General features: G+C 36.3%; 1 protein-coding gene across 3 annotated transcripts in view; it reads left to right on the top strand.

Annotated features, from left to right (window-relative positions):
* The window catches only part of PGR (progesterone receptor), an 88499-nt gene extending 65449 nt beyond the window's left edge, over positions 1–23050 (top strand). For 2 of the 3 annotated variants that reach the window (XM_080376484.1, XM_080376485.1), the window contains 5 exons: positions 2782–3084; positions 4525–4669; positions 8030–8160; positions 13234–13391; positions 15497–23050. In XM_080376484.1, the coding sequence (XP_080232610.1) occupies positions 2782–3084; positions 4525–4669; positions 8030–8160; positions 13234–13391; positions 15497–15652 (893 nt within the window). In that variant the 3' untranslated portion in view covers positions 15653–23050. Of the gene's footprint in view, positions 1–2781; positions 3085–4524; positions 4670–8029; positions 8161–9647; positions 9724–13233; positions 13392–15496 lie in introns of those variants that run through there. The other variant, XM_080376486.1, reaches the window with a different exon arrangement.
* Positions 23051–23279: the final 229 nt, after the last annotated feature.

Genomic DNA, 23279 nt, shown 5'->3' with positions numbered 1-23279 from the left:
ACATTATAGGACTAAGTGGAGACAATTGTTTGTCTTACAGCAGGGACTTACCTGGATATTTTTGTAGGCAGCAATTGAAAAACTAAGCTATTGCCAAATCTCTGTGTTTTCCTTATGTCCTTAAGAGTTTGCATTAATTTTACATGGTCTTCTTGTGGTAGATGTGAAAGTTTACTGTGAGTTATTAGTCGTCACCTCTCCAGTAGATGGTTAACAAGTGAAGTTGCTTTATTGGTGGCTGTTAAGCAACATAATTAGAAATAAACACATAAGCAATTCTGCAAACCAGTGTGACATTAATTCTGATACATTTAATCACTTGGAAACATGGGTACTTATTAACTACTAACATTTCCATGTGATAAGTGCTCTGTTTAGTTTCTTTCTTTACTTGTCCTCTGAACTGTAAAAGTATCTGAAGCCATTATTTCAGAAAAATACCTGAAATCATTATTTATGAGCTATCAAATGCATTGTTCCTTCTGTTTTCCTTCATGCCTGAACAACAGTTAGTGAGAAATTCCGAGCATGTTTAGGACTATGTATAGCTTTGTTATGATAGAAATTGGCCCTTGGTCTCTTGTCATAATATATTGTCTATTCTTCGGGGACTCTGTGTGTGTGTGTTTGTTCAGCAGTAACAGAAGGTGTAAGTTTGTGTTTGGTTCTTTACTAAGTCACTACTTAGAAATATTTATATTCTTACCACAAGTGATAAAATGAGCATAAGGTTGTTGGGGCATTTGATGGTAATTAAACTCCCAAAGAAGTTAGTGGGAATATGATCCCTGATTTCACTGGATGGTAAGTGTTACTGAAGAGCCCATACTCATATTTATACTATCAGTAAAGTGTGTTTCTTGAAATTTTGTTCAGTATATTCCTTTTGGATTTTAAATACTGTTTTATTTAAAACTAAGTCTTACACTGTCGTGTGCAACTTTTTTGTATGTGAAATGCATGAATATGCTTATATGTGGTGGGATAACAAAAAATTATTTTTTTAAAAAAGCTGATTTCGGCTTTTTAGATTGTGTTCATCTTCTATGATACAGGAGCACCTGAAAAAAATTGAATAGATAAGTTCCTAAGTAAAGCCATTTTTATTGAACCTTTCTGGTTTACTGTGTAGTTTGGAAGACTGGGACTTTCCAAGAAGGAAAATAATAATGAGTCTGACTGTGCTACCATATCTCTATTCCTTCCAGAAATAGTTGAAAATGGATTCAGAGCATGTGCAGGAGTTCAGGTGTGCTTCCCTACTCCTGTGTCCTAGGGCCTCTTTGCTGCACTAGTTAGGTTCTGAGAGTGCAGCACTACTTTTAACTAAAAAGGAAGGCAGTAAGAGATGGAGAAGTCTGTCACCTTCTTCAGGATGTGATGAGTTCCCTTGTCTAATCTTTTACTTGTAAATAAAAGTGCCATTTTTCCAAAGACAATCTGCATATTGCTATTTTATAATGCAGTTTCTCAGTGGTTCAGCAGTTTGATAGGCATGGATTTTCTTTTCATTCAGTGAAATTTCATTTTTATACTTGCGCAGCACCTCAACAAGTAAAAATATCCATGTGGATTCTGGGTGTTTTTTGTAGCACAACCTTCTTCCTTATTATTTTCTTCAAGTTTGAGACATGTTTTATTTTGCTTTGTTAGCAGAATGATTTACCGTTTTGTTTTGTTTTTCCATCATGCTGCATCTCTCTTACTGTCCCACCATCATCTAAATCACACCATAAGTATCTTTACTGCATTTTTTTTATCCTTTTTTTTTTTCACTAAGCCAAACTTGTTGTGCAGAACTAATGATCTAGTAGGGTTTTCATCACCTTTCAGTACCTATTTAAAGGAAATATATTCCATGCAGCCACCTCTACATGGATTTGTCTTTTTATTGAAACGTGTGTATATGCTAATATGTTACTGAGGGTTATTGTCTTTGAACCCCTCAAGGTTTGATTTTCTGTGTCTCTATGGTGCACTGCCAGACTGTTTCCATGAAAGAAATTTGAAGAGTTGCTAGTTAGAACTCTATATTTCTATAGGCATACCAGATGTAGTATCTGTGTTTATTTTAGGAAGGCAGTTCAGCTATTTATATTTTTTTGTCAATGTTTTTCAAACCACTGCGGTATGGAAATAAGAATTGCAAATACTGAGAAAGAGAAATTACTGTTAGAAAGTAAAGAGTTCTGTAAGTGTTGGCATATGGTTTTACAGTACGTGTTGGAATTTCACTCATCCCCTGAATTCTGTTTTCTTTCTGGTAAACAGGAGGAAAATATTACATTACAGATCATCAAACTGAAATTTAGCTATGAGACTGAAATGCCTTTATGGAACTGGAGTAATGGGATTTCTATGTGTAGTAATTAATTCTAGATTTTTTGTTTCTGAATACTAGGGAGAAAAAAGAAACAGTATCCTTAATTGACATTAAATAGAAACTGAATTGTAGAGCCAGTTGGCTCAGCTGTCAGCATATGATAGAGCAGTGGGAACTGAACCAGAAAACACTTTATGAGGTCACTGTAACCTAGAATTCATGGCAATAATTTTAATGGGTGTGTGCTGTTCATCTCTTAGTGAAGAGAGAAGGATATGGAGGGAGAAACTTTTTAAGAATTTTCCGTGATTATTTCTTAATTATATAAATAGTCAGAAAATAGAAAACCTATTCCAAAGACAGTTCTAGTTTCCTTGTATAGATGAAAAATGTAATTCAGCTACTGGAAAATATTGTTTCTGGTTAATTCTTAACAGATCAATAATTTTGTTTTTCAGGTCGAAAATTAAAAAAGCTTAACAAAATTAAGGTTGTGAGAACATTAGATGTCGCACTCCAGCAGCCCGCAGCCCTTCAAGATGAAGGCCAGACTCTAACCCAAAGGCTGTCCTTTTCTCCAAATCAAGAAATACAGTTTGTTCCCCCAATGATCAGTGTTCTACGAGGCATTGAGCCAGAAGTTGTCTATGCTGGTTATGACAATACAAAGCCCGAAACACCAAGTTCCTTGCTGACCAGTCTAAATCATCTTTGTGAGAGGCAACTTCTTTGTGTAGTCAAATGGTCTAAATTGCTACCAGGTAATAGCACTCATATATGGTGAATTCTAGTTAAACGAATATGTCATATGATGAGCAGTCAAAAAAGAATATTGCCGTCTGCCTGTTAATTAATTCTTAACAACTTCTAAAACGATTAAGCTTCCACTTAATCAGATAAATTATCTTACCAAAGACGTTTTAACAGGGGGGCACTTGTGAAGGAATGCATCTAAATATTTAGACTCACTCCAAATTATGACAGAAGCCTGGAGAGTTTTTGTATGTGATGGTTATAGCAACCTTTCTACCCCAACCCCTCCTACTCTATTATTCATTCTTTTGGTATAAAAATATGTTTATATGTCTGCATATTCCTTACTCTTAATCTTATTAAAATGAATTTTTGAACAGAGAAAAAAAATGCAGTAGATATTACCAGTTAGGACTAAGCAGCTCACAAGTAGACTGGCTGTGAGAAGTAATTGAACATATGAAGAGCCAAGACTGGATTGCAAAAAAACCCAAAAATAATAATTAAAAAAAGTCCCTGTTAGGTGTGTATGTTATGTGACCATACATCTGCTGTATGGTCCTAGATATCTGATCCTGGGCTATATAAAAATCAATATATTTAGCAGAAGATCTGGAAAATGGGGTTTCACGTGAGTTCAGTTTGACACTTCACTGCTGCAGGAAAGGGTAGTCCCTATCAGTGCTCTTCTCCATTGCTGGTTGTGCTTATTAGACCTCTTGGTTGACCTGATTCATCTCATTAAGTGAGAAGAAAACAAACCTTTATTTTTTTACTCTCTATAGTTTTCTGATGGCTTCATGAGCCGAACCAGTTCACTGAGGGGTAGCATGAATGCCAGAGCTTGCTTGAAGGAGGTAACAGGACCAGGTAATGAAGAACAGGACCACTGCTTTCAGTGGCAGGAAGCTGTTAGATTGACACAGATCATTCATAGAAATCCTTAAAGCTGTCAAAGATTGGAAGTTATCAAAAGCAAATAGATGACTGAATATCCTTCTGTTTAGTTAAATGCAGGAAAGTTATTCATATGTGGATGTTTATTGTGTTACAACTGTATCTCTTGTTAAGAACACTGAAATCCAAGCTATCTATATTAAATAAGAGTTGGTTACAGTTGTCATGCTACAAACTCTCATATATTTACTAAAGGTGAAGGAAGTGCATTTCTATTCCCTAATATAGTCACTTTTGACTGCTAAAGTTAATTTTGCTTTGATCAGTTCAAAATACTGGATCAGAACAAAAAAACCAAGAGGTAAGCTATCAATGTGAGATAGCCAGTTATTATACAAGCTTCACAGACTTCTGAGAGCTACATCCCCAAAAGCACTTGTCTTTATAGGTGTTCTCAGTTTTGTAGCTCAAAGTTGTCATCCCAGAACACCTGTTCAGCCAGTGTCTAAGTAAGAATTATAAAGTATTTTAACTTCTAATTTCATTTCCAGGATTTCGGAATTTACATATTGATGATCAGATAACCCTCATCCAGTATTCCTGGATGAGTCTAATGGTTTTTGCAATGGGATGGAGATCATACAAACATGTCAGTGGTCAGATGTTATATTTTGCACCAGATCTGATTTTAAATGAGTAAGTAGACTCTGCTGTTTGCATAATATGAATGACATTTTTAGCTTAATTGTGTAAATGAGAATGTGACTTCATTGAGGCCAAGATTTCATTCATTACTTGTTCTGTTTCAAAATTAACAGCAAAGTACTCTGGTCATATTAGAGCTTAGTAACTTTGGAAAGAGTTTTGTGGGAGTCCTAAATATTCTGTTGATATGGCCGAACAAAAGGAGTTAAAATAATATTTTAATTATCTAAGAGAAAAATAATTAAAAAATATGCTGTCAGGAGATTTACTTGAATTCATCTGAGTAAGACATGAGTTAATGTTTAATAAATAGAACTACATGGGATTTTTTTAGGTTACTGGGTGGCTTTTGCAAACAGTTTATATATAGTTTAAATACTTCATTTTGATACATTCTGATAAAACTGCTTCTCTAAAGTACATTTCTTGTTAGAAAACTGTAATAATTTAGGAAGAAGGAATTTTAGTATCAAGGATAAAGTATGTGAGATGGCACTTTTCTGGCCTTGGGGGGGGAGGGATTGTTGGCTTAGATTTTCCTTCACTGTGCTGATCAGTTCAGAAAATCTTCATTTTAGTAGTTTTCAGTTATTGTCAAATAATGCAAACTAATACTGTCAAAGCTGTAATTTTAGATATTTTGGTTATAGTGCTTGGGAGGTTTCCAGGAACAGTAAAATGTGATTTAAGCTCCCTATTTTTTTTTTTCCTTAATGCGTTTTTCTTAGTTATTTTTTCTTAAAATCCTAAAAGAGCTACTATGAAATGAGATGAAAGTTAAACAGGTTTTTGTGTAAGACATACCTGTTTAAGCATTAAAAGGTGGATTTGCAGAAGATTTGGGCACCAGAAAGTAAAATCTGTGAACAAGTAAGTTCTTGACAGTGAGGGTTTTTTATAGAAAATATTCAGTGGAGCAGGCCCCGTAGCTCCTGGATTTTTCTGTTCCAGATGACTGTAAATTACTGTGATGATACAGAGTAATGAATTCTTTCCTCTCCCACGTGAATTAATTAATGCTGTACAAATCGAAATAATTTGAAGGGATGGGATTGAGATAATTTTCTGACTGTATTCTGTCCCAGCGTAGTCTATGATATATCTCATGGTTACATTCAGAAGAAACACCGAGTGACCGTCTTTAGGCAGTAACGTTAGGGCCTGGGGCATTACTCTGCCTGTGGTCCACTGCTGCCACCTTGTGAAGAAGGCTAAGCACTTTCTTCCAGAATAGGGTTGAGATTTATGAACCCTGATTATAAACCCTCAGAGACAGCTTCTTATTTGCAGCTCAAGACCATCTACATTGAAGGGGAGGCGGACCGGTAACATACCCTTCTCTTGGTTGTAGAGCATCTTGTCAGGGTCATATTAAAAATGTTGTAAACAGAGTTAGACATGAAGAGTAACTGGCACGCAACCATATTTATGGGGAAATAAATTAGCTTTTAGATCAGTAAAATGTAAGCAACTTTCTTGTCTATGGTGTTGTCTAAGATTGTACTTTCATGATCACTTTAAGATCATTTTAAGATTGTGCTGCGATCACTCTAAGCGAAGGTGACTGCCAAAAAAAAGGTAACTCCACCTGGTTCTCTGCCCTGGTCGTGTGTCCCCATGATTTTGCTTAAGCTGGATTGAATACTATCTGGCTGCACTGTCAAACAGCTAAGGAAATTATATACTTGCGAAATACACTAGAAAAAGCCATTAATTAGCAGGTGGAGGTGATTCCTGAGCTGACTTCCCATGTGGGAGTGCAGGCGCTAATGCCAGGTTAGCAGGAGCATACACCTAGAGGTGGAAAGAGATAATGGAAATTCCTTCTGCAGAGGCAACACACGCTTGAGTTGTTTGAAAATGACCATGAAACCACAATCCAAAGGTTGTTTCACAGCTACTCTGTCATTTAGGAAACTGAGGGGGAATGATGTGTTTGGTCAATTTCAGACAAAGAAAGCTTTGTTTAACAAAGATTTCATGAATTAGTATTAAACCCCTGCAAAGTTTTACTGTTGCTCACACTTTGCAGTGTTTGAAAACATGACTAAAACCAGCATATCTTGAAAGCAGCTATCACTCTTCATTAGGAACAGACTCAGAAAGGAGTAGGTAAGGAGATTTAAAGTAGATCTAGAAGTAACCAGTCCATTTAGATCTAACAGATGAAATTTCTAGAAGTCATTTAAGAGCTGTTACAGGATATCATATGTTGAACAAAGCTGAAATAATTTTCCTTTAAGCTAACAGTAACACTTTAAATAACAACAACAACAATAAAACAAAACCAAAAAAACCCACCACAAACCACCAACCCTCGGTGCATTGAGAAAAGTCTTTTTTTTTTTCATGGAAAATATCTTCTGTTTTCATTGTTGATGGTACTATCTGCAATCAGGTTAAAATGCTGATCTGAATTTTATAGGGGGTGGGAGGGCAAAATTTAATCTTGTTATCATTGTTTTATCCAATTCATCTGGATTTAGCTGCAACTTTGTAAAATTAGCCCAAGTTAATGCATCTTCAGGTTAATGTATAATGAATTCAGTCAAAATTACAGGCTTTGTAATGCTAGTGTTGAAGTCATTTCAGTTGAAAACTGCCTTTCCAGTAACTATGTACAATAACATATACCCAGTATATAAAAATCTCAAAGAGAAAAGTAAAATTGGAGTGCTGCAAAAACCAGAATGGTTTTGTGTATTTCCTTGTGTGATATGTCCTGTTTACTTCTGCAGGAGTTTAAATAATGCTGTAATAATGTCTTAAGTTTACTTTAAAACTTTTTGTATATATTTACATGTAACATTTTAAACTGTTTCTTTAATGGCATAAAATGCTACAAAATATCTGTTAGCAGTGTTAGACTTGCAACAAAATATTTTGATGTAGACATTTCTGCAAAACCTAAAAGCAAGTTTTCTATAAACTTCCAGGTTTATCTTCATTTTTACACTTTGAAATATTTTCAGAGAATGTAAAAATCTGTCAACATCTGAAAGAAAAAAAAGTACTTCACAATAATCGTATGGGTGTTTTTAATCAATAAAAGAAAATCTTTTTTGGTGGTTAGCATTCAGCTTTGCTAGTCTCCAAGGTGGGTTTTTTTTTTCTGGGCAGCAGTAACAGATTAAACATCCAAAATAGTAGTGCATTCATTATGAGTAAAAAAATAGTGTAGGTACAAAAAAGTCAGAAAATTTATAACCTCTTTCTTTAAGTTCTGTAATGTGGTAATTAAACTTCTAACAAGGCACTTCCTTCAAAGAATTAGTACTGGAGCCATTATTTTTCTTTATTTTCATGGGTTTTTAAATATTTTTTTTTTTTTTTACCTTTTCTGGGTGTAAGACAGAGGATGAAAGAATCGTCGTTCTATTCCCTGTGTCTATCCATGTGGCAACTCCCACAGGAATTTGTCAGACTTCAAGTTAGTCAAGAAGAGTTCCTATGTATGAAAGCACTGTTACTTCTCAATACAAGTAGGTTCTTTTTATTTCTTTGTAACATATCAGTAGTAAGTTTAACTTGACAATTGCTAAGCTATCTGGCTTAATAAATGGAAACTTCTTTAGGAGGAATGTTGGTATTCCAAGAACTAAAAATATTTTTTCTAGTGTTTATAAGGAACAAGTAATTTCTGATTCACTAATGGTTTTGTTCTGCATAAAGGCACTGAGCAAATGTTGGATCCTTTTAGGTATATAGCTGTACTGTATTACACATTTTCAAATTAAGTGCACAGTATTTCTGCCTGGAAGCTTTTCAGCTTAAATGGCTCTACAAAGGTTAAAAAAAACCTCACAAGCATTAGGAATGTATTAAAAATATTTAATAAATTGTCTGGACTGAGGGCTTTATCTTGGCCAAGAACATAAAGCATGCTTATTCAAAAAAATTAGAGGTGGACATGACAAACTATACTGACATTTATTTAACTTCTTGTCATTATAAACAGATCAGTTTTAGCATAGATATAAACAAATGGAAATGTTATTCTTTGGTTTGTTTCTCTAGGATAAAATCTGTGATCACTTTTAGTCATACACATCTTTAAAGAATCCAGCATACAGCTGTGTTCCACTTCAAATGGGAAATGTGGTAGCTGATGAAGTTATCTTCCAAAACCTTTTCTAAAAGACTAAAAAGTACATCTGCTGAGGCCATAATTGTTAGCTATGAATCCCCAAATAGAAAGTCCTAAAATAGTACAGGTGCTATTAGAAATGAGAATAAGCACTTTGAGAAATATAATTGGAAGAATGTTGAAGTTTGGTTCTCTATACAGAGAGTTGGAGGAGGGATATGCAAGTCCTGCATAACCTGCTTGTTGGTTGTATAAAGTTTTAGTAAAAGATAAGGAATTAAAGTTTATTTCTTCTTAAGCTGTACTTGGCTGGTTTTTGCATAAGTTCATGCTTAAAAAAACTTTGGTCTTAGCAGAGCATAAGCAGTAAAAATTAAATTTAGCTCATATGAATATAATTACTAAAATAATAGCAAACCACCATGCACTCTACTAAAGCAATAAAAATGAGGGTAAAAATCCCTCTCTGATATAACTCCAGTTGCTTTGTTGGAATCTGAATGTATTCCTGTTTTAAACATTTTTCACATTGTTTGCATCACCAATTAACTCCCTTGTCTATCTTCTGAACCTTAGAGGGAAGTTTGAAATTTCAGCAAAACTTAGATAAATTTGTGATATTATAGCTATCCATTTCTGTCCCAGAAAGTTCAAATCAAATTCAAATAAACATTACAGTGGTCCAATCCCTGTCATTTACTAGTGCGTAATTTTAAGTGTTCATCAAAATTTATTCATCATTCTTTATGAAATAAATTGTGCTCAGAAGTTCATTTTTAGGATATGTTTATATATATTCAAGAAATGAGTTTAAAAAAAAGTATTTCTACCTGTGCTGATGAGTTTTGCTTTTTGATCTTTCCCGCACTTATTGTCTTATAGGAAAAAACAATTTGTCAGATCTTTGGGAAAAGGAACACACCTAACCGTTGTTGCTGAGACATTTAGTAAACGTTTGGTACTGTATAAATATAATTCCACAACACTATTTTCAGAAAAATATATATAATGTTATTGTTGCTATAAAGTGTTTTTTAAGACTACTTTTATTTTAGTCATGGTATTCATCTTAATCCTCTTCAATGTGAAAGTATGGCCATTTCAAGCTTTCATATACTAATAGTAAATCAAGTCTGAACTTTTAGTCTCATCTGTCTCCTCTTTGATTTATTATTTAAACTGTTTTTTACTTTTAATATAATTTTGAAGAAACAGTAATTTGAATTAAACATAACTAAATGTTAGTCGTGATACATTTCTAATTATGAATCATCCCCCAGTCTAAGTATTCACATTATTATTTTTTTTTTACAGTTTTTCCGTTGAATTTCCCTTGGTTCCCTTAGACGTTTTCTTGATACTGTACTTATGACAGTTCCAAAGCTGTCATGAAAGCAGAATTAGTCTTTGCAAAAAGTGGACCAACATTTTTATTTTTTGCAATTGTTTCCATTTTACAGGTCCTTATTTAATATATGTAACATACTGTGTTGTAGTAGAGCCCCATAAGTTCTAAACAGCGCTCCATCTTGCAGAGGCAACATACGTCTAGGAACTAATAGTATGAATAGTTCAGAAAGACTTAAGATTTAAGAAAGTAGAGCTATTCCAAAAAGAGAGAAATAAGCATATAGCATGTTCAGTTCTTGCTCTAACAGTTTCCAGACTTTTGATTTAGAGGAACTGCAAAATCTTGTTGCATAAGATTTTGGCTGGGTTCTTGCCATCAAATAAAAGCATCCACATTTTTCACGTGTGTTCAGGGCAAAGGAACATTTGAGCTACCTGTGTTGAAGGTGCATTTGTGAATGTAAGATGTTGTAATTCTTCACTTAAATGTGAACAGCGCAGTGGAACTTTTTTGTGATTAGATGGGAATGTGACTGGTTTTGTAGAATTCTAGGGTAACAGGTCGCTCATTGCTGGAAGAGATCTTTTAACTTAATTCACAAGGGAATGACTTAAGGAAGGAAGGACTTAATTGCTGTTTTAGAGATATGAGTCAAGGATAGCATCCACCTAACCCTAAATTCCATCAAAATGTCACTTTGTATGAAAAACATTTCATAGATACCTGTAAATCTGCTGTTAAGACATATCCAGAACCATCCATGCTTTGAAAATTCAGCTATTTTTTTCCATGACATAACTTTTCGCTGCTGTGAGTATTCCTGCCTGTATTACTCCTAAGCACATTGCATTCCTCGCAAACCAGAACTCGTCCCTTCCATTCGTCCCCTTGATGTAGATGTGTCAGACACGCTTTCACATACCTCCTTTGTCTGTCTGGACTTGAGAGGCCATACTGAGTCAAAATAAAAACCCACCTCATCCAGCATTTCATCTCCATCAGCTGCCAAAGGAAAGCTAACATGGCATCCCTAAAAGCTGGACTGTTATTAGATACAGTATTACAAATGTACTTTCTGTGGAAGTGGTCACAATTTCTTTTCTCTGGTTTTGTTTGAATTCTGTTTTAGTTAGGTGTCAGACCCTGACTTCCATAGACTAGCTCAGTGCTTAGACACTTGTCTTTAAACTTGCTGTTTTCTGTACGCGTGTTTCCCTCCTTCCCCCAGACATTCAGTTGTCTGAGGAGACAATCAATAAACAAGAGACAACCTTGGCAAACTGGATCATTTCCTTTCTTGGGCAGTCTCCTATTAAATAGGAGGCTTCTGCTTAAGTCGGGTAGAACAGAGATCTGAGCTTCTGCATTGTCAGCGTGCTCTCAGCTGGAGGTGAGGGAATTTTAATTTTAATGTGTTTGCCTGAAGTGTCTCCTTTCCTCTTACATTTTTCTGAGGAACCAGGCAATACTTGACTTAACAGATGTCAAAACAGGGTTTTATAGTTTCAGAATGGAGATCAGTTTTGCTCTCAGTGCAGGGTTTGCTACTTAATTCTTTTTCAGGGAATAGGTTTAGGTCCGACCCCTGTGCAGCAGTCTCCTTTTTGGGTGTCTTGTCTTTTAAGAATTCCATTCCTACGTATTGAACAATACAGTGCATTGTACAGAGAGTCAGTACACACATGTATTTATGTTTTAATTCCAGAAAGTGACAAATCATCTGAAAGTCAGGTGTTACCATATTGAATAGGTCAGTGTCATTATGAACCAAGCTTCTTGGGTTTGTAAAGAAAGATTCAAACAAAATCTGTTGTGGCCCAACGTTAGTCATGGTCTGGTACCAGTTTGAAGATGTACTAGATACCTAGATAACTAGCAGGTGGCTTATTTAACTATGTGAGCTAGTCCACATGGCATTCTTTTACAGTCCATGGAGAAAAATAAGCATCTTTACAGCATAATTAATTTTTTTTTCTAAGGTTACTGCTAAAACTCAATGTGCCTTGTGCACAAGACTTGCCTGATTTTTCCCGCTAAGACTACAGGTAGCTGTGGTAACTAACCCAGGTGGATATGCCTGTACTGTAAAATGTCTAAAGTTTGGTGAGGGGAAGGATTTACCTCACGCTTATATCAGAATACAGAATGTTAAATGTGATGTTGCAGTGTGAAATGGCATTGGTAAGGGAGAAGGGAAAAGGGAAGAAATGTAACAGCTTTCAAAACCAGTATTTTTTTAAACAGGACAATGTTTTAAAGTATGATTATTACAGCAAACCAAGGATTTAGGTTTGATTGCCAGATGGGAATATTTTTTTGAGCTTCATTTCTTCAAGTTTCTCATTTCTTAGTTGCCTTTGACAGCATAGGTTATAAGACTTGTTTGTTAACACTCAGCCATGTCAAGGAAATTAGAGTCTAGGTCTTACGCCTGTTCCCTTACAATGCTACCAACACTTGTCACCGGTGATCAAATATGGTCTTATCACTAGCAGTCACTAATAGGCTCATTTCTCAGTGTTCTCCCTGCGTCCTCATTTTGGTCCTGATAGCAGCCCATTAAGAGAAGAGTGAGTTCAACCATTTGCTCCTCTCTGCTAATTTCTCTAAGAAGCTGTTCACATTTAAAACTGATAATGCATCTATTCTGTTAAGTGAAAGAGCTCCAAACAGGAGGCTTGAGCCCTGGATGTCATACAGTCTACACTGCCTAAGAGTTGTTGGTTCATTCCTTGACTCCATGTTGAAACACTCCAGCTAGATCTTTAACATAAATCTGCTATGAAGAGGGCTGACCCTCAGAAGTGCCAGTCCATAACATCTTTCCTCAAGGGCAGGAGTAGTTCTTTTGGCCATCTTCTTTTCAGCAGACAGGTATAGCTGAAGCTTAAGGCTATTTTTAGACATCAGCAGTTAGCAGAATTGACTGATAGTTGCTGGTATATCTAATTTTAACTGTTTCACTGTTTCTGGAGTACCTGTTCAATGGGAAAAATTACCTGGCTTAGAATGATGAATTCCACTGTAAAGTGTGAAATACTAGAACTTACTCCTGTCTTTGAATTTCTCACATTGCCTTCAGAATAAATTGCAACACAAGCGTTACTTTCTTTTTAGTTCCTTTGGAAGGTCTAAGAAGTCAAAGCCAATTTGATGAGATGAGAACAAGTTACATTAGGGAACTGGTGAAGGCAATTGGTTTGCGCCAGAAAGGAGTTGTGGCCAACTCGCAACGTTTCTATCAACTTACAAAACTGATGGATTCCATGCATGACGTAAGTTTACTTGTTAATGTATTTTGGGTTTTATGTAAGAAGGGGCTAGTATTTTTAAAAGCAATTTTATGGAAAATGGCGAGTCAGCTTTTCTAAACAACAAAAGAAAAACTCCTACACTTTCTTTAGTGTGTATATTTGTGTGAATAGATAGCTATATATGCAGCATCAATATATATTGTCTGTATTACGTGGTGTACAAGATAGAAGTATTTGAGAAACATGCATTTGAAAGCTACCATTTTGTTTCATTATTTCTGTAATTAGTACAGTTTTGGTTTTGGTAGGGGGCAGTGCGTATGTGCGTGTGCATGTGTCTACATGTTTATGAAAATATTTAAATAATACAAAGAATAGGCAAGTCAAGTTGCAGTCAGGCCACAAAGAATTAGAGAAAGACAACCAAGACTGGTTCTGCAATCTTAATTAAACTACTTTTATATGTATATTCTATGCCATTTTTTTCGGTGCCTGTCTATATATCTGGGAATTGAATAATCTTTGAGAACTCTAGTGGTGATGTCATAGGGATCCATAAGTGTCTCAAAAGATGCAGCTGAATCCTTTCCACATTGCTGAAAGTCCAAGCATGTATCCTGTTGACCTAACATCCATTAACACTGAGGAATTACATTTCATATAAACCTTTGCTCATTTGAATGTTGTTGTGTAATGGCTTGTGTATCTCTGCAAGAGAGGTAAAAAGCAGAGGTACAGGGCCATACCTGGTGCTTTTAGCAAGTGCTGGGGAAGTGGCACTAAGGCAGTTGAAGAAGAATGCTTTTGAGTTCCGTGCTGGTTGTGAGGAGCTTGCAGGGAGTTCAAGGAAGGACGGGGTCTTTGTGTGCTTGTATTCTGCACTCAGCAAATCTGCATTTTAATTTAATTGCTCATGAATAAGTTAACTTGTTAAATCTAAAACCTTTAATGGACACTAATTCCCCCTTCTGATGGGGAAAAAAAAACCACCAACCTTTGAGAATCCCATTTATGGGAGTTAAGAGAGGTAACGACTGATAATTATGTTGTTCACCAGGTGGTCTGGAGTCTATTGATCCATAACCTCTCCATGAGTTTCTGCTAGCCACAGAACTCACATTCACCATTTAGCTATTAACGTCGTCTCAGATACCAGCAAAAGAAAAATGAGAAGAGTGTGAAAAACATCCTTACAGGTTAAGGTAGACAATAGAAAATTCTGAGGGGAGGACATGGAGCTTAGGTTTAACTGTTTACTGTAGTCAGTTGTCACTTGGGACTGTCAGTGCTAAACTTTTGCCTGGAGTTCAGTCAGGTACCTTCTACTTGCAAAAACAAGTCCTGGTCAGTATACTACTCATAGTAGCCCAGTGCTCAAGGAACCTGTTTGGATCAGTCTTGTGTGGGATAAAAGGTCTTCCTGCCCTACCTGGAGTAATAATTTGCAATCTGATTGTCACAGCATCCAGATGAAAACTCTTTGAGTACTGGGCTGCAGAGTCAATCTCTTAAATTCAAATACTTAAAGTAAAACAGCCTTAGTGGTAGTGAGTGAGTGAGGCTTGCTGCAGAATACCCAGTAAAGTGATGGTCAGGGTAGTGTTTGGTCTGTAGAGTATCTTCATTCAGGTCCCTATTTCAGCTTGGGCTGGTAAAGTGATGTGAGATATAAGGAAAAGATAGATCATCAGACTGAAGAGACTGCATGTCATTAAAGCCTGGAGTAGGAAAGACTCCCAAGTAAATAGTAATTACTGTCCCTTAAAGCAGTGTCAGAATAGTATCTAGCGAACAAGGCATTGAAGTGTGTTGAATGTGAGAATAAAATGAAAGACTTGTTTATTAATTGCCATTGTTCATGGTGCATGTCATGAGTGAGGATGATACTACTTTATAATATAAGTGAGGCGCTGTTTTTATATGACATACCATTTACCTATATTTATGATTTCTGTCATGGGAGGATATTTTAATAGGGAATGACATGTACCCTTATTGATTCAACAAATGACAGAGGAAGGTATATAATAGTGTCAGCTGATGGATGTATAAGTGATTGACAGCATGTTTATCTGACTGCATTACTGTTAGCCTGATTTATCGTGTTTGTATTTTATTAAATCCAGCTAGTGAAACAGCTCCATCTCTTCTGTCTGAACACATTTCTCCAGTCCCGTGCACTGAGTGTTGAATTCCCTGAGATGATGTCAGAGGTGATTGCTGCTCAGCTACCCAAGATTCTGGCAGGGATGGTGAAACCTCTTCTCTTTCACAAAAAGTGAAATGTCTTTTATCATAGAGGTGATTTCTGGGTCACTTTTTGTTTATTTTGGTCAAGATTTTGCAATGTCAGGACTTCAGTATATTTGTCATACTTACCCTGCCTACTGCTTTATACTTGTAACATACACAAGCCATTTAAGCTTGATGTACATATTGTGAGTTCTTGATTCCTTAACTGCAAAAATCACAACAGTCATAAAAAATGTTTTGTAAACTTGGCTAGGTTGCTTTTTAGTTATGCATAAGAATGACAATGTTCAAAGAACAGTTATACATTTTTCTTACATACTACACGTGCTCAAATTTCTGATACGACATGGTGTAAACTTTTAACTTTAGTACATTGTGTGCATGGGTACATGTGGGCACGTGTTTGGTACAAGATTTTTGAGGATTTAAAATAAACATTGCCCACATTTTTTTCACAGGTATTTCACTTTTTATTAACTAATCTGCCTCACAGAAATATCAAAGTCAGCTGTCCAGGATTAAGTAGATGTCACTGCAATACCTTCATGAGTAACTGAAGTGCTAGGCACAAAGTATACATTCATATTCTTGTTTGTGCTCATACTGCATTGAAACTCTTGAGTGCAGCATACTGTTTTCTGCACCATTCAGTGCAGCTTTCCTTCAAAAATCAGAAAGCTTAGGAAAATTTCAGTGTCTGTTACACCAGAAGTAATGTGTGTGCAAACCCACTAAGCTTTGGTTTGTATTATTTTCCTTAAAAGTTCTGCACTTATAAAAACTAAATCACTTAGCTATGGTCTTAAATTCATCAGCTTTAAAATTCTGTATTTCAGAAGCTTTAAATAGAGACGTTTTCACTGACTACAGCTCTTAATAATGTTTTGAATTCCAGTGCTGAATACTCAAACAGCCATTAACATCAAATTATAGTGAGATTAAATGCAAGAAGAAATGGAAAATATGACGACAAACATTTTGATACACATCAGGCTCAGTTTAGTACAATTTCAGAACTGCATATTTTATTTTAAAGGCATGCCATTATAATTGGGGTAACTGTAAAAGAGGAATTAGACTAAATTAGCTTTATACATTTGAGAAGAATGTCATGTTTTACTATGAAAATGAATATTTGGCTGAAAAATTATAATGTGGTGTTTGTTCCTTTGATGTGGATATGAAGCAACTCATGCATTTAAGGCAGAAAATTGTTGATATATTCAAACAACAAAGAAATGGATAAAGCTCCGGAAAAAATTGTGAGTCTATTAAAATATGACAAATTTTGCCAGTCACTGAAAATGATACTTACATTTTCTAACAATGTAGGAAATGGTGAGTCTTACTAGGGTACTTGCTGGCCATACGCTTTTGCTCTTCCCCGTTACATGTTGGATACCTCCGTGGTGTGACAGCATGCTGTTGGTGTATAGTTTGATCTATATAGACATATCCTTGTCAGGTGAACAAAGGCCCATGAGACCTAAGTTCAGTATCTCTGACTAAATCAGGGTGCCCTGGCTAAAAGTGTAATTACTTGTTCATAAAAATTACATCCTGATTCTTGAAAAAAATGTAGACAACTAACTTCATCATTTCATAAAACCAATGAAGAAGAAGCCACATTATGACTGGGGATAAAGATGTTTCCGAGATTCCCAAAAAACAGTACTAAACCCACTAGAGCTGGTACAAAGATGTGGCCCTGGATAAAATGCTGTAAGCAGACTTTTGTGTTAGTTGACTAGGTTTGTCATTTCTAACTGCCCGGAGACAAGCAATTTGTTTCATATTCAATACAGTCTGACTTTTAACGGTGATCCTTAAAGCAATTATATTTTAATAAATAACACAAAATTCTTCATTTCTACATATTGAAGTTTTCTTTTCTTTATTTTTCTTTGAATTTGCATTCAGTAATTGTGGAGCTTAGGAAAAAAGTCTATCTCAGCCATTCCACTTTGTGTAACAACGATATTTTCATGCATTCTTTGGGAATTTTAAGCATTGCCAGATGATTTACCATTGAATAAACAGACTATGTTACTGTTTAGATTAAATTGTTAACAAAAACTTCCCACACTAAAAATTATTCCTCAACACCCTAATTCTGAAATTAGAAAACCAAGCAGGCAGTATGTTTGCCTTAGGAATGCCCCGGATCAGCCAACATCTGCCTTTTACTCACAATCCCTAAAATTTCTTCCAAGTGGCTGCCATGTCACTGTGTCCCATAAATATGGCAGTCTGAAATGCTGTATATTTGTCTCAAAGGCATAATCAAAAAGGAAGAAGAGATGTCTTGGGAATAGATGTCAAAGGTTAAAAACAACTTGAAATTGTATTTCCTAAAGATCTCTAACTCACATTAAAAAATTCCCAGAACTTCATGGTCACGATAAATGCACTGCATCAGACAGAGCAAGTTTGGCTGAATGTGGCTGCTATATCAATTTGAAAGTCCGGTGTTCATTATGTGATTGTCTGAAGCTTGAAAAATCTGTTTTAATTGGAGCACTTCCAGCTTCGTGCCCAGTTTATAAAATTGCCTTTAGTCTCCATTTTGATACCATCATTTGCTCTGGATTACACAGATGCCATGAACACTGATGAAAACACAAGACTGCTTCCTTCCCTGTAGAAATCTCGTGTACTCTGACTTCTTAACACTGCAGCAACGTCCAGAGAGCCATCAGCAAACCAGATTTTTCTTGGAGTTTTTTAGAGAGTACGAGGCTTTTTAGTTGTCTGTGTTTCTCTGCATTAATATTTGTTTAAAGATCAAGGTATTTTTTTGACCTGAGCTTTACAAATAGGTCTAAATGAAATACCTTGTAGTGCTTCTCAGTATATTGAACAAGTTATAATAATGCTGGATCTTCTTATGTTGCATTTTGCACACTAGAAATAAGAGGCTTCAGTGACTGGACTTTTTTGTTTTCTGACATTTATGATGTGCCTGATTACATTTTGAAGGTATAAGACCTGTTGTACTAAATAGAAAGCTTGCCATTGTCTGCATATTGCAGACAAAAAATTTTGTCTGAACTATCATTAAAAGTTCTTAATCTTAGCTATATAATGCAAGCTATGCCTGAGGCTAAGCCTCTCCTGTTCTGTACAGTTTAGGGATTTTTGATCCAAGGCCTTCTGCCTTGTCTTCTGCCAGTACTTCAGTAAAGCAAACTGACAAACCCATGAAGTCAACCATTTCATTTGAGCTCTACTGTCGTTATTCAGCTTTGTAGAGGCATCGCAATTTACAGTTTTAAAAGACTGTTTTGGAGGTTGATGTGCCTGGCTATGGCAGCCCAGCTGTATTTGGAGAGCTGTGACAATGCAGTGCAGAGAAGAGGAGGCCTCCAGCCCAGGCAAGCTGTCCTGCGCTTTCGCGAGAAGTTGCTTTGCAGTTGTACCTGCTGCGCTCAAAGAAATACAAAAGGTGAAACACTTGGCTCATATTTTCAAAGATCTTAGTTGGATTGAGGGTTTTGGCCAGCGTTTAGGGAAGGGGGGGTGTTGGTTTGTTGATGAAGGGAGATGTAGTCTGAGAAACTTTCAATTGATTTCATGGCACTTTGGAATAGTCCAGTTATATGTGTGCATAATAAACTGAAGCTTAGGTAATTTTGAACTCCAGCTGTTCCTTCAGCTGCAATGCATTTATGTTTTCTTGTGTTACATCTATATAGAGAAGCTGAGAGTTCAGTTTGTATTTCCTGACTTGTCAATGCTTCATTAGTACCTTAGTTTTGTTGCTTTTTTTTTCTTTTACAGTACAGTAATATGTCTCTCTCAATTATCTTTATTGGGAAGGTCAGCTGCTTTTCTGTGCTCCTATCTAAAACCAAACACTTGTCTCAGTTGTCAGTGACATACCAGTACATGAACAGTAACATCTGTAGGGATCCTTCCTTCCTGTACTCTCCTACCTGCATAAACTTAAGGTTGGTTTATCCCCAGAGCAGGAGAGAATAGGCCCCCAAGTACGCATTTCTTGCCTTACGTGCCGTTTGTGGCACGCTGACCTTTCTTTCCTTCCAAGAAGTCAACTTGCAGCCCCAGAGCCAGCATCTGAAGCCCTCCCAACTTTCCATAGCTCGAAAGCCTGTGTGCACACTGCCAGGCTAGACTGTCAGCTTTGCTGGATTTATTGGTTTGTACCGCTTTGTGTCATGATGACCTGACTTGAACAGAGGGTTTGTTTGTAATTTAGTTCTCTTTTCCCCCTTGGAAGATGAAAAGGAAAAAAAGTCATATTTTAGGTGGCTTTTGTTTTAAAATTTATGAGGGTTTGTTGGTGGGGTTTTTTCCAATCAGCACTCTTAATTTATTAGATTGATGTTATTTGCATACTGAATGGTACTGTAGCTTCTCAGATGCTTGGACAGAAACATGCAGTAAAAGGTGGCTGCATGGATAACAATAACAAGTTAAAATTTAGCTGGATGTTTAACTTCAAGAGAAAATAATCCTCAGAAAATAATCCTTCAGTGCTGTTGGAACTAATGCAGTGGTTGCATAACTTCAAGTACATGAGCAGTGCTGTTCCCTTGATGTATATTTTCACTCGCATCTAGGCATTTTTTTCCTGGGTTGGGCCCCCAGTGCTCTATATGAGGTATTTAAGGAATATAAAGGATATCAAGGAGTGGTGAGCTTTCATTTAATTCTAATTTATCATTTAAAATTGGCAACATTTCAGTTTCTTGCCAGTGTGTGGTATGGTTATTATAAAAATACCATCACAAGTCTTCTAGCCATAGATCATGTTTTCCTGACCATGAAAACTAAATTACCCTTTCGCCTCTACAGGTACAATAGTTCCACCAGTTCAGCATTCAGGCATATCAGCGAGGAAGTTCTCACAGTGTCATTTAAACAGTCTCACTCTATTGCATTTTCCCACAGCTCAAATATCCACCCAGCCAGTTTAGTACTAAAATCTCTTTTTGCTGTGTTGAGGAAAAAGAAATATCTAATTGACAGGAATTCAGAACTCTGCATCAGTGAACTCCATGACTGTGTACTTGCAAATAAGGGACTAGATTGGGTGAAAAGCATCTAGTGGGCTTAATAAATATCTTTGCGATCAAGTCAGAAATAACTGGGCAGACCAGTATGGAGACCTTTGTGTTATACAGGTGAGACTTCTGTGAACATCAGTGTAAGTTGCTGATATCATCTTGGATGTACAGCTTTCCCATATGCCGATTTTTCATATACTAGATAAATACAGCGTAATGCTTTTAAACCAATAACACAGGATATTTAGTGTATGTCCAGTCTGAGACTCTAAGCTGCAACACCTCCAGCTGAGAACAATGTTCTCATCATAGCACAATCCAAAAAACCTATTGTGGCAGGTCCATTGTGGCTATATGGAGCTTGAATAAGGAAAGAACCAAACAGACGTACACATGGCAATGTACATTCAGAAAGCTGTGTAAATGCTTTTACTTGTAGTACTTGAATAAGGCTCGCCCAGCAATGTGCAATCACTATGCAGTTTTAAAACTAAATTTTGTTTCAAAGGCATATATGATTATATTATATAGTGCCTGAATAAGGCTGATTTTACACTAAAAGTTAATAGCATCTCTAAGTCATTTCCAATAAAAGGAAGCTCCAAGAAGTCTTATATAATGTTTGACAACCAAAAATTCCACAAAGTCTATAAAATCCCCCAAATGGACACATCTATTTGAAAGGCAGTTGATTGCAACTGCTACCAAATATATCTAAACATAAAGTTAAAGCCATCACTACGAGTGTTTCACACAGCACTTTTTCTGACAGCTGAGGAGCACCATGCATGCATAGCTGAAATACATAAAAGGTCACACACATGCAGGCACAGATATGTAAACGTACACAGATGCCACTATGGTAGCACCCCTATGTCCAACACGAGCCATTGTGTAAGAGATTTCGTGTGTGTGAGAGAGAGGCAGCTTAGGATAGGTTTTTTGCATAAATGCGTTTATAGAAATACCATAATTCACTTTATGCATCTTCATAAATCAAAAGCAGTTTGAGTGGATGAGTTGTCACCCGTAGCTCACAGAAAGTTAGGCTTGCAACTTAAATGTTCAGTGAAGGAACTGAAATGTCAGACTAGCAGGTGGCAGACTGTTAGAAGTAGGTTCCTTCCTTTTGTTAGAAATATTTGGAGACGTTGTATCTGAAACGGGGTACTTCCCTTTCAGAGTAGCAACAAAGATGTCTGTAGAGCAATTAATATGTTCCCCACTGTTTTCCAGATCCCAGCAACATTTGTAACAGTAAAATGTGGATTTTGCTGGTCTGGGTAAGGGTATTCTATTATAGACAAAATACAACAGACTCAACAAAAATGGTAAACACAAGAAATGTGACAGCAGAATCTTAGAAAGTTTCACATGACTTGAAATATGCAAGGAGTCAGAGTGTGACAGACGTGTCCCCACAGTCAGATTGGTGTCTGTCATGCTGGCATTACGCACAATGGGTGAGAATATCTCCTTTTGGGACTTATCACATGTTGGCCAGCTGGGGATGACAAGGCTTTTCACTTAAAGATGTTTTGTATCTGAAAGCTCGGCTTATGATACAGTCATGTTGTGCACCAGCCATTTCACTTCTTATGATAATTTTACACAAAAGCATCAGCATTGGGTTTGCTGTTACATACAGTTTACAGCGATGGCTACAGCCAGCTTATATTTTACGGGGAGACAGAAATGGCTACGCTTTCTCAAGCTCTGTAATACAAGTCATGTCTATTTGCTCACAAAACAAGATTATAAACATCTGACATTAAGACAAGAAAAATCCAAACCTCTGAAATTCTGAAAATGTTACTTTGGGAAAATTTTCGTTTAAAGTATCCTTAAAGCTTTCCCTGAAGACTGCCATTAATTTTAAGAAAAAACTACATAACAGAAAAAAGCACAACCTAAGGGTTAAAAACCAGGCTGGGGACTCTTGCAATGCACGATCTCTTGCGGTTTCTGAATTTCACACAATCTCTACATCTCAGTTCCCATGTTTGTAAAATGTTTATTCTCCCCTCCCTCCCCTGACTTCAATACACTTTCTTTCCCAAGGATTACTTGGATGTGTAATTCATTAGCACTTTGTAGAGGCTTTGTAATACTCAATGGAAAATTCTGTAGAAAGCCAAATAATCCTTAAGTTTGAGACATATTTGGACTGATGATAGTATTTTTCTGTATTTAACATTCAAGATCACAATAGACATGATTCATGGTTTGTTGCTATTTTTATTTTTTTAAAACAGACTTGTATAAGATTTCTGTATTTTGTGAAGAGGAACTTGCATCTATATATTTGTACATCTGAAACAACAGCTTTCGAGTATTTTTGTAAAGGTGTTGCCTAGCTATGTGCGTGTCATGTCCAATAAATTAGAGATGTGCTTACTTTGTAGTAGTATGAGAAGTGTTTAAGTCTTCAGTTACCACTAGGTGAAGCTACAAACAGCACCGTGCTGTACAGGACATGCATCTGCAGTTGCCAGTACCAGGCTGGTGGAGCCAGTTGGCAGCTCCAGGTTAGAGACAACACCCAATGCTTATTTGTTGAATTTAAACCTATATTGTGGTGGTAGTTGTGGGGAATTACTTCCCATTTTGTTTTCAATTCAAACTC

The sequence above is a fragment of the Falco punctatus genome (assembly GCF_963210335.1).
Source record: "Falco punctatus genome assembly, chromosome: 2".
In the NCBI taxonomy this organism is placed as follows: domain Eukaryota; kingdom Metazoa; phylum Chordata; class Aves; order Falconiformes; family Falconidae; genus Falco; species Falco punctatus.
Note: the sequence above shows the minus strand (reverse complement) of the source record. Positions and strands in the feature narration are given on the sequence as shown.